Genomic DNA, 15,398 nt, shown 5'->3' with positions numbered 1-15,398 from the left:
TTCTATCATTGGATCCCACAGGTACAGTGGGCAAAGATTTACTCATTTGGACAAGCACTCACACACACAAAGTCAACAAAATGTTAATTTAGCTTTTTGTGTTTATAAATTCTCTCAGGACATGTTCTGAGTGTAATGTATTATCTGGAAAACGCTTTGCAATTATCGTAAGAACTCGGTAAAACACTCCTCATTTTGAGTTATTTAGACCCAGGGAGTTGGGTACTTGTGACAGTAATATAATTTTCTAATTAGCATCTTTTTAGTTGATGAGAAAAATGAAATCAAATTGTAAGCAGCAAGGTGACTGATGGAAAGTAGTCTGGAAAGGCAGTTGTTTTGTTGAATGAAATGTGTTTTTATTGCTTGAATAAATTCTATACCACACTGCTTTGTTTCACAGCAAAACTGAAACATCATCAAATATTCCGAACATAAAATTTGATTACGGTACGAGATTAAACCTTCAAAATTGCTCTATTCACATCACATCTTTTTTTTTTTTTTTTTTTTTAACAAGAAGCAGGGGTTCAGTGCACAAAATATGAGGAAAATCATCTCCATATCTTTAATTGACAGTGAGTTTAAGTTTTCATGCACCACACAGTGTCAAATGCAAGATGTACTCAAAAGGAAGCAACTCCATCGGTGTCCGCGGGAGAAATCTACATAAATTCCAGCTGAACTACTTGCTGCAGGAGGGTGGAGGGTACAGACTGCTAATCACACAAGAAAGAAATCTTCCCATCTCTTGCTGAAAAAGTCAAATGGAATGGTGTACTTCTGTAACAATAAATAGTTTCAGTGTAAATGCCTAAAACCGACAGCTGCAGTTTAACAGTCATTGGGACTTTTTTTTCCAAATAGAAACTGAAAGCTTTTTTTTTTTTACTTAAAAAAAGTCACATGTACAAACAAGATACATCTTTTGAGCCACTAGGCTGCTTTACAATATACATAGTTCTACCAGTCAGACATCTCCATAAAGTCCTCAAGTTCACTCATGGTTATTATGTCACGTGGTTGACACCTTGAGTGACCTGAATTATAATCTGCACATTGCATGCTTTCTGCAAGCTGGCTATTTGTACCACACTCTGGGAATGACTCACTTGAGCCATATCTGTTTTTGTTTGTGTCATTTACTGTATCCATATAAGGAGTCTGCTCTGGACTGTAGCAATGTACTTCAGAGTTCTGTCCATTTTCAGATATTTGATTTGTACGAGCATCGCTATCTCCGAGACACCGCTCCTCCTGGGAAAGACTCACCGGGGCCGTGCTGCCTGTGGATGCCCTTCGGTGTTGCAAAGAGGGTACAACCGCAGGTATCTGTGCATGTGGATAACGATGGTAGCCGTGATAAATCACATAAGGCTTGCTGGCTAGAGAGGCCTGAGAGAGAAGCTGCTGCTTAACCTGCAAATGGGGTTGGAGTTGAGGCTGAGATTGGATTTGCTGAGTCTGGGGTCGGTAGACGTTCTGACCAGACTCATGCACATTCAGCTGAACGTACTTCCCAGTTTCTGGATCAAAGAATGTCTTAAGTTTCATTTGAACAGGTGCGTCCACTACAAAATACTGACCAGAGCCAAAGTCTTGCAACACCTTGCGCTGGGTCAGTGAGTAGGCATGGGGATAGCTTGTCTCTACATGGTACTGTGTCACTGGAGCTGGGTGGTTAGCATAAAAGAGAGTAGGAGAAGAAGGCACATGAGGGACTGTCTTTAGTGCAGCATGTTGGGAAATTGGGCCTGAAGCAGGAGTAGAAACAAGTTGAATGGAATTCGGAGCAGTTGCACAAGGCAGGGACACAAGGGTAGAGGCAACTGGGAGGGGGACGGGGGCAGTGGCAACTGCAAGGGGGATAGGGGCAGTGGCAACAGGGAGAGGGAGCGGGCCAGTGACACAAGGAGAGGCAACTGGGATGGTGACACTATGACCTAGAGGGGAGGCATCCAGGGGTGAGGCAGTGGCAGAGGCAACTTGCGGGGAGACGGGTGCGGTGGCATGAGGAGATGTGACCGGGAGGGAGAGAGGGGTGCCATAATGGGGGGCAAATGAGAGGGGAACAGGGACGTTAGCATGAGCAGAGACAGCCGCGGGAGAGACAGGGGTTGCACGAGAGGATACATCGGAGTGGGATATCGGGCTGGTGGCGTGAGTGGAAGCGAGGGACGACCGGCAAGAGAGCTGCTTTTCTGTTTGGGCAGAAGGCAAGCAAGACCCAGGGGTCGGTGCGTGGGTTAGGGAGACAGGAGGGGCAAAATGAGGGGAAGCCACAGCATGGCGGTTTGAGGACCATACCTCAGTAGAGGAGGAAGAGGGGTTGCCGGAGACTCCTGGCAGCAATTTCTCAGTCTGGCTGTCTGCTGTACCTACGGCCAACTCTTTCCTTACCCTGCGCGTGGTCAGCCTTTGTGCCCTACGCAAGGCTTTCTCACTCTTTGGGGGAACGGCTGGAGGTTTTCCTAAACGGGAAACGTCACTGCTGAAGCTGCAAGCTGACTCTGGCCTTTCGCAGTCATACGGTCCTCGTACGTCCCCCATGTCGGCTGCACTGGTGGCATTGCTGTCCACTCCCTCGGACATGTTGCTGACAACAGAGCGGGAATCGTCATCATCCAGAGCGAAGCTTCTCCTGGTATAGGGGCGGAGGTGCCGCAGAGTAGCCGAGTAGTCTTGGGACGCAGTTCCTGGCTGAAAGATGGAGGATTCTTTGATAGCACCAAGTCTGTGTGAACCCTTAGCTGTGTCAGGATGGATGGGAGTCCCTGCATTGTGTCTCACCATCTCTGGGTCCTCCTCTCCTCTCCCTGACCCTTGCTCCGAGGGCGAACCCACCCTGAAGTCTTCCCCAATGCTCTTATAGAACCTTGGTTTGACTGATTTGGCAAAAGATGGACCTCTGGTGGTGTTATCCTTCACCCTGAACATTGAAGGCTTGGCTCCCAGAGCAGGAGAGGAGGTATTTGAGCGTGGAAGTGATGGAGAAGGGGATGGGGGTGCAGGAGGTCTATGTGACCTCCTGTGAAAATCCGATTCAGTGGACTCGGTCGCATGGATCCTTTTGTGGAAAATTAAAGGAGACTGTGGCTGACTGTCTCTGGGGTTCCTTCTTGACTCTGCTGAATTAATGGCATAGTACTGAAGAGCATCCATCATCTGCGCTGCTCTTTTTTGCTCTTTAGTCTGAGAAGTCATCTCTTCCTCTCTTTCAGAAGTTGGCTTTTCTTCTGCTTGTTTAGCCCTGGTCTGTGGCTCTTTTTGACTTCTCATCTCCTTTCTGAGTCCAGCCTGGTCTTCTTTGACTTCCTCTTCTTCTCTCGTTTTAGCGATTGCCGTTTCTTTTTCTACCCTCCTCTCCGGTTCTCTCTCTCTTCTCATGCATTCTTCATTTGGGTGTCTTTCTCTCTCCTGCTCCTCACTCTTCTGCTCCCGTCTCTTTGGCAGTTGACTCTGTTGATTCCGCCTCTCACCTAATCTTTGAATAACTCTGTCCTCTACAATATGTTTGGCCTGGCTTTGCTCATCATGGAGCTCCGCTTGCTTTTGCTGTTCCTCCCCAGCAACTCTTCCCTCCTCAGTCCGTCTCAGTCTCTTTCTCTCATCAATCTCCTTAATCCTCTTTTCCTCCTCTCTTAGTTTCTCTCTCCTCTCCTCAGCTTTCCTCCTCTGCTCTGCGATATCTTTCATTCTTTGAGCTGCTCTGTTTTCTTCCAACTGTTTTGCTTTTCTTTCCTCCTCAGCTATTCTTTCTGCTTCTTTTTGTTTTTCCCGTCTCTGTTTTATCTCAATGACTTTGGCCTCCCTTTCTCTTGCTCTCCTCTCTGCAGCTTCCCTCTGTTCTTCACTAACAGAAGCTCCGCTCTCCTCCGTTAAATGTTTTATTCTCCTGTCTTCAGCTCTTCTCTCCTCTCTTTTCCAAGTATTGTGTATTTCCTGAAGGGGTTTTCCCCTGTCCTGTGGATTCACTTTGGCTTCTTCCCCGATCTTTATCACCGTGTCTTGATCTTCAGCCCTCTCATCTTTTCTCATGTTCATTTTATTGTCCTTTATATTGGAATTGTGCTCCACGTGGGGTTGTGGTTCAGAGTTGAAGTCCAAGTAGGACCTTCTTTTAACTGAGGATGAATCTCCTGTTTTTTCATCCGGAGCAGAAGCATCGACTAGTCTCAGAGCTTGCTCTGCAGACTCGTCTTTCGCCTTGTTAGTTGAGGGAGGTGATGATGTTGCTTGAATTTGAACTACTTGACTACTTGGCTGGTTTCCCCTTCGATCGACTTGGCTCACTCTGTGGATACCAACTTCCGGGACTTTTTCTCTTGTTTCTTGGTTCTTAATTTGCACCTGTGGTGACCTGTGCCCATCTTTGAGATTTTCCACCTGTTTTGCTCCAGTTTCCGAAGCACATTCATTGTGTTTGACATCCAACAACATCTCCTGTTTCTCTTTCTCCCCTAATTTGAACATCCCTGTTCTTTGATGTTCTTTCTCTGTAATGGGAAACACTATTGGTTTCGGCTCTTTGTTCACCTTGGGGACGACTTCCATCTTACTTGGTAAACTCTTCTCTTTCACAGATTGTTCTTGGGGGTCTGCAGTGAATAGTGGGCGTCTACTGTGACGAGACTTTATCAGTGGGAAGAATCCTTCCTTCTTGTTGGGAGGGAACTCTTGTATTGTGCTTTCCCGATCATCTGTGACAATTACTTTTAGCCTTGCATAGTCTGCAATCGCTGATATCTCTGGAACTGTTGACGGCCTCTCTTTTGGTCTCATCTTAATTTCAGGCTTTTCCGTGACTACATTTTCCCTGGTTGGCTGGGAATGTCTTAGGTTGAGCCTTTCTCTTGTTGCTAAACTGGCTCTGCTTTCTGCGTGGGGCTTTCTGGTGTGAGCACTTTGATCAATCTCCATCTTTTCGTGGTTACCGCTTTGTATCGCTGTTGAACAGTCGACGTGGTCCGATTCCCGTTCGTCTGATGCGTCACTCGTTTGCGCTCGCATGTTCTCACTGTCAGTGCTCACCGAGCAAGATTCCAGTCTTGTACTTGAATTCCGTGCAGAGGGTTTTTCGTCCGTCTTGTATGAATCACTGTTGATTTCAGCTTTCTTTGGAATTTGATGTTTATATTCCTGTCCACTGGAAACCACGTCTGACATGTCGGTGATGTCTGTGCTGTTGTTGGGCAGTAAATTGTTTATTTCTGCCATCCCATGTACTTGAAAGTAATCCTCCTCCATCTTTTGGATGTCTGGCGTTGCTTCGTGTTTTTGTACATTTTCAGTTTTTCCATTTTCAACTTCGCCATGTCCACACATTTTATTGACGCTGTGGTTTTGATCGTGGATTTTCATCGATTCAGCTGATTGCCTCACGCTTGATAGAGAACGCCGCCGTGCCCCGAGTCCCTCTTTGTCTTTCATCTGTTTCTCGCAGTTTGTTTGGTTCGGTAGTTTGGTTTGGATTTCTTTGAGTGATGTGACTTTTTTATCATCAGTAGTGGATAATGTGACGTGTTCAACAAGATCAGAAACATTTGTTTTACAATATTTTCCAGGGATTTTCTGTTTGTCTTTCTCAGTTCCTGCTCCCATAACACTGATTTCAATGTTGTCTATATGACGATCGCTATGTGGCTTGCCCTTTTCTCCAGGATGAGTCTCCTCATTGTGACTTTGTGGGGATGCGTGGCTGCTTTTCTTGACAATAAAATTACAAGGTATACTGGTTTTGTCTGATGGCATGGGAAATGTTGAACCAAGTTTCATTTGGTCCCGTAAGGGTGCACTCTTTTCATCACCATTCAGTTTCCCAGCTGGTTTAATGTCAGTTGTGATATCTTCTTTCCCCGATGACAGATTTTTGTCTCTAACCACTTCTAAATCCTGGTTGCTTTCAGTTTCTGCAATCACCTCATGGGCTGTGTGGGCTTTATTTCTTGTTTGTAACATTTGGGTATTTTTCTCCTCTGTATCAGTCATTTCTTGACATTTTATGGGGATCATCTCTGGTTCACCTTTTGGCATTTTATTCGAGTGGTCAGTCATTTCTCTTGCTACTTTGTGTGGTTTGTTGAGATGTTGAGTTTCTGAATTTTTAAAGGATGCAGCAACTGCGGAATGCACATCTTTACTCGGCAGGTGATCTTGAAGTGGTATTTCTTTAAGGGGTCTTGCATTTATATAAGTATCGTTCTTTGGAATAGTCCTGCTGTCGGCGGCACTGTCGGACATGTTGTTCTTCCTATTTTCTGTCGCTGGTGCTTCTTGAATATTTTTAGAATGATTATTCACACAAGTTTTAGCATGATATTCTTTCAGAGTAGTCGGAGTTTCCATTATAATTTTGTCCATCGCTCTGCCAGCGTCTGTCAGGGATTCGTTTTCTTTGCTGGGTTCTGGAACTGAGTAGACATGACATTTTTCCGGGCAAGCAGTTTTCTGCCCAATTTCTTGGGCAGGAGCTTTTACTTGAATGTTCTGATCATTGTTCATTCCCTCTCTCACTGTGACCATGATGCCCTTGATTTGTAAACTGTCATCGACCACAGATGACAGATGACTCTGACCCAAGTCCGCTTTTAGTGAAGGTAGTGAATCATCATGAATTTGTTCACGTTTCATTGTGGCTTCTGAAGGATTCATTTTCTTTTTGCCGGGTTGGTCAGCGGACACTACGGTTTCGTCCACAATATCCTCTCGTCGGGCCTCCTGCTTTCTCGAGCTATTGCTAAGTGCTTGCTCTTTATTTTTTGTTTCTGATTTAATGTCATTATTGTATTCTTTATGATGCTCTTTCAAGCTTCCAACTAGGGCCAGTTCTGGTACAATGACATTTCTCTTCATTGGTTCTTTATGAACCTGTTTCTGCAGCTGACCTGGTGTGTATCCAGTGGTTGTTATGGAGCTGGGAAGTGAAGCTGACACAACTGGTTCAGCCCCTGATGCTGCCACCTGGTGTTTTGGTGTAATATTATTGAGCAACATATTGCCGTTTATTCTAGACACCTCCTGTGTTTGTGGCCTATGTCTGATGTTGATATTCTGACTACCTGAATGCCTGGTGGGATTTTTGGATGTAAATTCATCAAGCATCGCAAAACCCTTTTCTTTAATAGCGGAAATTTCTTTCTCTGCATGTGCTTTTATCTTTGAAGTCAGAATCTCCTGTTTAGTCAGAATTCTCTCTTTATGGGACAAAGCCCTGGATGGGGTCAAATTGGGGTCTTTACCATAAACTAAACTATGCTCGGATGACTTGGATTTTCTCTCAATGGGTTTGGCATCCTCTGAAGTCCTTCTCTGTGAAACATCAGACGGTTTCTGAGAGTCACATTTTTCCACATGGAAGACATCTTTATCACTATTGATGGTGTCGGTATTTGTTTTTATATTGGCGGTGGTCGAAAAATAATCACCAGAGGACAATTTGAATTCTTTAGACGACTCACTGTAGACATAATGACTTTCTTTCGCCTTAATCGAAACATCTCTGCCGACTTCCTCCTCATTCTTTGTTTTAGATTCTGCAATTCTGATTGTGGGCTGTTCGTGTTTTGAGTGCGTATCAATTGTGCCGGTTCTAGTAATATCATCTATACTTGTTGGATTTTCATAATCAACATAGCCAGGATCTGTTCGATCTCTACTAGACGTTTGTGTTTCCGGAGCTTCTTGATACTTATCATTTTGCTTAACATTTACTTCTAAAATTTTTGCTTTCTTTAAAATGTCATCCTCTTTTGCAACAGCAGTATTTCTCACTTTCTGTTGGTGTTCATCTCTCATTTTGTCCTTAATTTTTGCCAACTCTGCTTTTGCTTTAGCCAATTCTGTTTTAACTTGCTCCACCTTATTCATCTCACTTTTGGCCTTCTGTGATCCTGCTACTTTTGTTGTGGCTTTGGCTGATATTGCGTGTACCTTTTTCGCGTACTCTCCTTTAATAAACTCCATGATGGTTTGTTCTGGTATTCGTACTTCGGCGTTCATCTCTTTAGCTTTTCTTATCTCCGTTCTAAGTTTCTCTGCGTTAACCTGACCTGCTACAGCCGTCTTTTCTCTAACATCCTCAGCGTTTGGCTCGGGCTTGACAATTGCAACTTTTGTCTTCTCCTGGCCTTGTTTAACCACTGGCAACTTCATCTTTTGACCTTCAGCTCGCTCAGCTTGGGTCTGATGTTCTTTCACATTTTCTTTTCGGATTTTTTCTGCTTTCCTCAGTTCGCCTTCTACAAGTTCAGCTCTTATCGGCGTTGCTTTAACTTCCTTGGTTTCAATCCTTTCTTTCTGAGCCAGTTGACTTTTGACTTGATCTTTTTCTACCTGTTCAATTTTTGCTAGAGGTTTTTGTTGTGTGTCTTTCAACCTTTCAGCAGCATATTGGTCCATTTGTCTTTGCTCCGGATTAGTCTCATCTGTTTTAACATTATCTAGTCTGATTTGTTCTGCATTCTTCAGCTCTTTTTCTACCAAGTCAACTGTTGCGTGTTGTGGTTCAACTTGCTGACCTCTAACCCTTTCTCTTTGGGCCAGCTGTGGCTGAACTTGTTCAGTTTTTACTCCGGTTTGATCGGCAACAATCTGCCCACTCTGCCTTTCTCGCGTTTTGTCGGACTCCACTTTCTGCTCTGGCTGTTTTCCTCCGGTCTTCTCCGTCTGTTTTGTGTTCATTTTCTCCCCACTTTGCTGCTCTGCCTTATTATAGTCTTTTTTGCTCTGGTCAGCTATTTTCAACTCTGAATTTGCCAGTTTAACTTTGTCCTGCTGTGTCATTGCTGCCTTGATTTTGTCCAAACCAATCTGCTCTACTGTAGATACCTTAGAGTCTGCTTTTGGCTGATCCATTGGAGCCCTGGGCTGAGCTTTAGATGGCTCTGCTTCAACATGATTTGTTTTAAGTTCAATGGTGTCACGTGAAGGCGTTACCCCTGCAAAGTGTCTGACCTCTTTCTCGTTTTCCATCGGCAGGGCTGACGTTTTGTTAGTGACAAATAATGATGTTTTTTGCAAAGTTGTTTCAATTTGTTGCTCAACTTCTTTTTGCTGTGCGCTCCGCATTTCATGCTCTTTTCGCAACGGTGAGTCCTCTTTCCTCTGATTTGTTTCTGGCTTCAGAAGAGATTTTTCTTTTTTGGTGAACAAATTGAGTTTGCGTCCATATTCTTGGTCTTTGTAACCGCTATTCTGTGATGCGCTGTTATCTTCTATTTCATTTTCATCATTGTTACTATAACATTTCTGATTCACAAATTTCTCTCTGATAGGCCCTACTTGCTTCTTTACATAATATGCTACATCTTTTACATTTTCATTAAAAAGCGGGGCATATTGTGGTATCTCCTTGGTTCCTGTAGCCGTGTTGTGTTGACTTTCTCTCATCCGTTTGTCTCTTGAGGTACCAAATTCATCAACTATCAGAGACGGCTTTTGGTGAGACAGTGCATGACGGTCTTTTTCCACAGCGGGTATGTTTTGTTTCCGACTGAGCTTTTCTGAGTCTCGAGTGTTTCCCTGTCTCCAGCTTTCCTGTGAGGACTCATCACCGTGATCATGTTTGCTCTGCCTCAGTTGCCAATGTTTATCTACCCGAGCGGATTCCCTTCTAACTGCTTCATTAACGTGAAACTGAGTGTTATCCTTACTCATTGAATATTCTCTAGTGTTGTTGTTTGCCACGTTTACCCCTGGCATTTCTGGGGTTCTGTACGGTGGTTTCCGCATGTATCCGCCCCCTCCTATGGTTTCTACATTCTCAGTCACGCTTTGCTCGTATGAAAAGTTTTCGTGGAATTTCTGCCCGTTAGCCAGTTGATTTTCATTGTGATCTTTAGGCATGTAGCCAGTTAACCCTGGATGGTGAACCATACTATCTTGCTCCTGAGCTGTGGAGTATCCCCTTGAGGTGTATTCTGAATTTTGGCCTATATCTGGTATACTAGCTTGCGAATATACTGCAGCAACTGATGGATCCGAGTTATGACATGGATTTCCATAATGTTGTGAGGTTGTATTTGACAGACTGGTTTCCTCCACCAGCGGATCCTGACTATCAGGTCCAAGAGAGTCAGGGTTGTCTATAAAATTGTTTCTCTGTTCTTGAACTGAAAGTTTTGGACTTTTTTCCAGCATCTCAACTCCTTTATACTTGCTTGGGCTATAGGTACTTTTCACTCGTTTCCTGTTGTCCTTTAGATTGAAGAGGAGGCTTGGGGCTCTGGATTTGTAGCTAGACATCCTAACGTCAGGAGTGCCTCCCCTGCTTTCGGCTCGCACAGGCGCGTGCTCTACAAGTTGGGGAGACATTTCCAACTGCTGAACCACTGGTGTGTCTGCTTCTTGATATAGATGGATTTGAGGTGGATTCTGGTGGCTAACATCAGAGGGAGCTGTGATGATGCTACCGTCAACATTTGGCAGCACAGCCTCTGCATTGCATCCAAAGGGAATGACACTGTTACTGTTGCAAAATGTTTCTTGTACGTTGGGCGGCTTCTCTTTTGCGGTATTCTGCTCAGCCATCATTTTGATTTTTTGCTGGAGAGCTTTGACGGAGCTGATGGTTTCCTGGACACGACGGGACATCTCCGTGGTGGGTGATGCGGTTGATGGGCGTTGAGAGGGAAACTTGTCAGTTCCCAGGCTCATTGTCCTCATCCTGTGGGGATAATGTCCTGGCAACTCTGACTCGCAGCGTTTCTCCAAAGCAGAGGCTTTCTGCAACACTCGGGATACTGGAGTGAGTTGTAAAGAGTTTCGGGCGGACATTAGGCTTCTCCGATGTCCAACACCTCTCTCCTGAAATATAGACTGACCTCTTTGTCCCTCTGCTTGGGTATCCAGTGATAGCTCCCTATACATCGGTGTCTCACACCACTGAGTGTACTCTGGACAGTGCATAAAACCTGAGACTTGCCTATGTTGAAAAGGGAACCTGTTGTGGTCCCTCCACACTTTGAAGGGACTAAATTCACTGTGTATAAAGAAGTTAGAGGTGCAGTTGGTTTGTGCCAAAATGCTGTGTTTACTGAGAGAGGACCTCATAAAAGCAGCATCCATGTGAGCCACCGCAGAGACTTCAGAGGAACAGAAGTTACTATCTTGGGCTAACAAAAGACCAGCTGGTGAAAAATGGCCAGTGTTAAAGTTGTGCTGGTGGGATGTAGAGAACTCAGAGAGTTCCCTCTGCATGCTCATCAGAGATGATTTGTCCAAGCTATTCTCATCATTCCAATCTCTTAGTTTACCATCTGTCCTTCCTCCATCATTTAGTCCCTCAGAGTTAAAAGCTCTAATAAGAGACGAAACTCTGGAGTGGCTCCGCCGTTGTTGTGAACTCAATTCTTTGGCTCCATTGCTGAGAATCGTTAGCTGTTCCTCCTTGAGAGCTTTCTTTTGCTGCGACATTTCCATAAAGGGGTGCTGGAATGTTGCAGAAACCTGGCCCTGTGTTCTTTCCCAATGGGTTTCCCACTGTGGGTCACTATGGATCTCAGATCCCCACATTCTTCCATGCATCCAGTCTTGTCCATATTGCTGCATCCTCTGCCTAAAGCTCCAATGAGCAGTTCTTTTAAGTTCCTCTCTCTCATTGTCTTCTCTGTCCTGTCCACTATGGCATAAAGCGATCTGTCTGTCTTTCTGTGAGCAGGGTGAAGGTGGACAAAGGTCTGAGTCATTATAAACCGCCTCATCTCCGATACAGAGACTTCTGAACGCTCGATCGGTCAGATTGCTAACTTCACGATCAGTCTCATCGAGAAAGGATCCGCAACTGGAAGTGTCACTAAAGCCACCATCGCTGTGTTTTCTATGTCTGCCATTCTTTCGGCTTGAGCGGCGTTTTTCAATTGAGGTCATGGTGCAGACTTGCGAACGAAAGGCTGTATCCTCTGGTGCTCAGTCATTTGAGCAAATGCTGTCCTCAGAAATCTAAACAATGTCCGTAACAGAAGTTTGTAGAACCCCAAGATCAGGGCTCCATTCAGGATGAGGTTTCTCCCCTAAGACATTTTGTGTTTCAGTTATTCTCTGTCCCAAGTAACCCTGGAAACTCTTGTCACCCTGTGAAAAAAAGAAAGGAAGATTATCCTGGACACTGGCGTACACTCACACATTTCAACACAACCTTTAATGTTTAAAAGAGCAGCTTTATTGTGCTTGTATAATGTCTGTGTATTTTAGCTTTGTTATTTCAGTGATTACATTAAAGTTCACAGTTTTCAGTCATTGGAGAATGGTTTAAAACCTCTCCATATGGCCTTTTTCTAGCCTTTTTTCTGCATTAGGTAGCGATGTACAGTATGCCGTTCCTAAAACAGCCTTGAAAATCCTTCCGATCAATCACCGTGACCTTCATAGGCATGTTATGAATAAAACTACACTGTTGCTAGGTGCAGTAAAGAAAGTCTCACGAGAATGAACTTGGAAGAGCTGGTAGCGAACTCTGTTCTTATACCGCTGTATTGACTTCAATGTTTTTCCTTTTTTTTTGTTGTTAAATGTAATCAGAAAAGTTTTCCTGCCCAGTCACAGAAAATTCGACAGCAGGTTGAGCTTTTTACTTGGCCGTTTTAATATTATTTTAACATTTTCAAATGAAGGAAACTGATCATGGAAATAATCTTTGAATAAATAGATAAATACATAAAAATGTACTTATATATGCGTATATATATGTATATATATGTACATATGTATGTATGTGTGTGTGTGTATCTATGTACATATGTATATATAAGTGTGTATTTCTATATGTATATATATACATATTTATGTATAGCATATACATATAGATAGATAGATAGATAGATAGATAGATAGATAGATAGATAGATAGATAGATAGATAGATAGATTTGAAAGAACTAATTAAAAAAAGGACCCTAATTGAACTAGAACTATTGATCGAGAATTAAAGAAGAAAAGTTTTGAAAGTCTATTGCTGTTAATATGTCATGTTTCATGTGGCAGTTTACATAAATAGTTTACCTACAATCATTGGCAACCAAACTTAAAATTAAAATTGGTAAAGCATTAAATCTTTACTGTTAGTGAAGATTTTTTAATCATTATCTTAATAATAGAAACTGAACTGTAGAGCCATGTTTTTGTACTCTCATAATGTTAAATCTATTGACACATTGACCTTTCCTGCCTTATTGCCTTCATTCATCATCACCTGTAAACCAATTCTGCATTTGTCTGTCAAGTAAGTTTTATATAAAGAGCTATTTGATATAAGACGCTCTAGAGAGGGGAAAAATATTATAAATAACCCTCTTACCGCATGCATTCTCAGTGCAAGCTGTACAACAGCAACGTTTGCGAAAGACGATAAACATAGTAGTTGAAACAGACAGTCATCGAAGAGGGTTTAGCAGGAAATATGTACAAATTTGCATTTATGCCCTAAGCCTCTTACAGGTTAGTTTAGCCCTAAATATTTGAAGATTTAGAGGCAAACAAGAAATGTTGTATGTATGGTTATGTTTCGATTAAATTTATAACAAATGCCAGGAAGCCATCTCCTCAGAATGTACATAGCTTCATTAACAGCCTCAGACCTGGAGGTTCTTCATTTCATTTGCTTTTAGCGAAGAGCTAAAACAAACCAGTGTGTTGTTATGCTCCACAAAACAATCGATGAAATAATATGAGAAGTGAAAAAGATAGAGTTCATTGAACACTTGCATTTAATGAATTTGCATGATGGACTGTTTTTGATGTGACAGAATCTGTTTCTCAACTTGGAAAAAAACATTATCTCCGAGGGAGAAACATTGGCTCATCACTCTATTTCCACTCTTTCCATTGTTCAGCATCACACACAGCTCAGTGGAGAAAGTGGTAGCAACAACTACAAAATCAGTGGAAAATCATTTTTAAAAGCACAGTTGTGGTAACTATGTCTCCTTTTTGCAGCGGCAATCTCACGACAAGCTGTCAGAGTGATTTCTGTTCATTCTTTGCGTGTGGTTTATTTCTGTCCAGTGACGGGGCCTCTAACTCTAAAACCTGACACCCATCAAGTCTACTTGCAGAATCTCTGCCGTGAACGTATCATTCTTATGAGAAAAATAAGCACAACAGTAAAAGCAAAGTGTCATTTGTAGGCAAACAAATACCCTTTGTGTATATATAGATTTCTGATTCTGATTCTGACATATCCATTGATAACATAAACACCCGCATGCATGTATTCACATGCAAACTAGCATGTACTGCCTGTGTGTGTGAAAATGAAAATGTATAATATTTTACGATATGATTTTTTTTTTTATTACATACTGTCCTTTTTTATAATACCGGTTTGGAAGAACACATAGAGCGACGTCTTACCGTGTCCACAAGGTTTTTAATCCATGATTTGAGCACTGAAAAACTTGGTCTCCCCAATACTTCAACATGGTCCTGCCTTATTCGGCTCTTCCTTTGAAAAGTAATCCATAGAAAAAAATCATCTATAAGTCCAAAGCAGATGCGTGTCGGAGCTTCTGACCGTAGGAAGGCAGCAGGATTCAGGGCTGGAGACCAGACAGAAATAGAAGAGCTGTCCCGGAGAGTCGTCCACCATGGGGGACAGAATAGGGCACGAGCCAGCATGAGGATATGCAAGATCCTTTGGTGTCGAGTGTCATGTGAATGAAACAAACAGCTTCTCAACTATTTATATATCTGGACAGCTTTATGCTGGCCATTAGCACTACAGCTAACTGTCAGCAAAATAGGAAAATGTTACAGAATTGCTGAGGAGGTCTTTGTGTATATTTAAAACAAAAAGCCATGCACCCAGTTGTGTTATTTTTGCAGACGGGGGTCGGGGGGCTGTGGTTTGGGTGCCCCTCGAAGAGTTGTAAATAACTCAACAGCCTCTCGGCGGAGGCCGGCCCGCATGTAGTGTCAACAAGTGCCTCTTATTCAGAGCCACCTGCTCTCAGTCCCTGAAAAACACTAATTTATTCTTTTCTATCGCGAACAATTCTCCTGCATCTCCTATAAATTAATTTCAACACAGATTATACTTTCTCCCCATCACACTTGACTTGGTCTAATCTTCCCAGCTACAGCCTCACTCACCCCCAAGCAGAAAGGCCATAAGACAGAGGAAGGGGGAGGGCATTCTCTCCCCCAAGCCCACCTCCCTGTCCCCGGCTGCTGCTATAATAGGAGATTGCTGCAGCAGATAGTTCCCTGGATTCTTGGCGGATGCAATGCAACCCTGGCGGCATGATGGACACACACACATGGGGTCTGAGTGCACCACACTGCTCCTCGTGTGCCCGATACACACACACACACACTCACAGATGGTTTTACGTACAGCTCACTTAACTTCGGAAAAGGCTGAGGTAATCCCTTTTTTGAGATAATCTCTTTCCTCCCTTTAAAACA

At 43.3% G+C, this 15,398-nt stretch overlaps 1 protein-coding gene across 2 annotated transcripts; it reads right to left on the bottom strand.

The window, feature by feature from the left end:
• Positions 1 to 337: 337 nt before the first annotated feature.
• Positions 338 to 14,486, bottom strand: c2h10orf71 (chromosome 2 C10orf71 homolog). 2 transcript variants are annotated; one of them, XM_086169126.1, is made up of 3 exons: positions 14,346 to 14,486; positions 2,308 to 12,069; positions 492 to 1,673 (listed from the first exon to the last, which is right to left on the bottom strand). In XM_086169126.1, exons 2-3 carry the CDS (start codon positions 11,863 to 11,865, stop codon positions 1,665 to 1,667), a joined length of 9,567 nt encoding a protein of 3,188 aa, XP_086025252.1. In that variant the 5' UTR covers positions 11,866 to 12,069; positions 14,346 to 14,486; the 3' UTR covers positions 492 to 1,664. The 2 variants fall into 2 exon arrangements, with proteins under 2 accessions (XP_086025243.1, XP_086025252.1); XM_086169117.1 differs by having other exon boundaries at positions 338 to 12,069.
• Positions 14,487 to 15,398: the final 912 nt, after the last annotated feature.

The sequence above is a fragment of the Fistularia commersonii genome, chromosome 2, assembly GCF_037954325.1.
Source record: "Fistularia commersonii isolate RoL2024-O1a breed Wild chromosome 2, RoL_Fcom_v1.0, whole genome shotgun sequence".
Classification (NCBI taxonomy): domain Eukaryota; kingdom Metazoa; phylum Chordata; class Actinopteri; order Syngnathiformes; family Fistulariidae; genus Fistularia; species Fistularia commersonii.
The sequence above is the reverse complement of the archived record's forward strand: the minus strand, read 5'-3'. Positions and strand labels throughout refer to the sequence as shown.

What these genes read in the sequence shown, in the direction of transcription:
- c2h10orf71 (XM_086169117.1), bottom strand. Translation starts at nt 11,865, where the DNA reads ATGACCTCAATTGAAAAACGCCGCTCAAGCCGAAAGAATGGCAGACAT.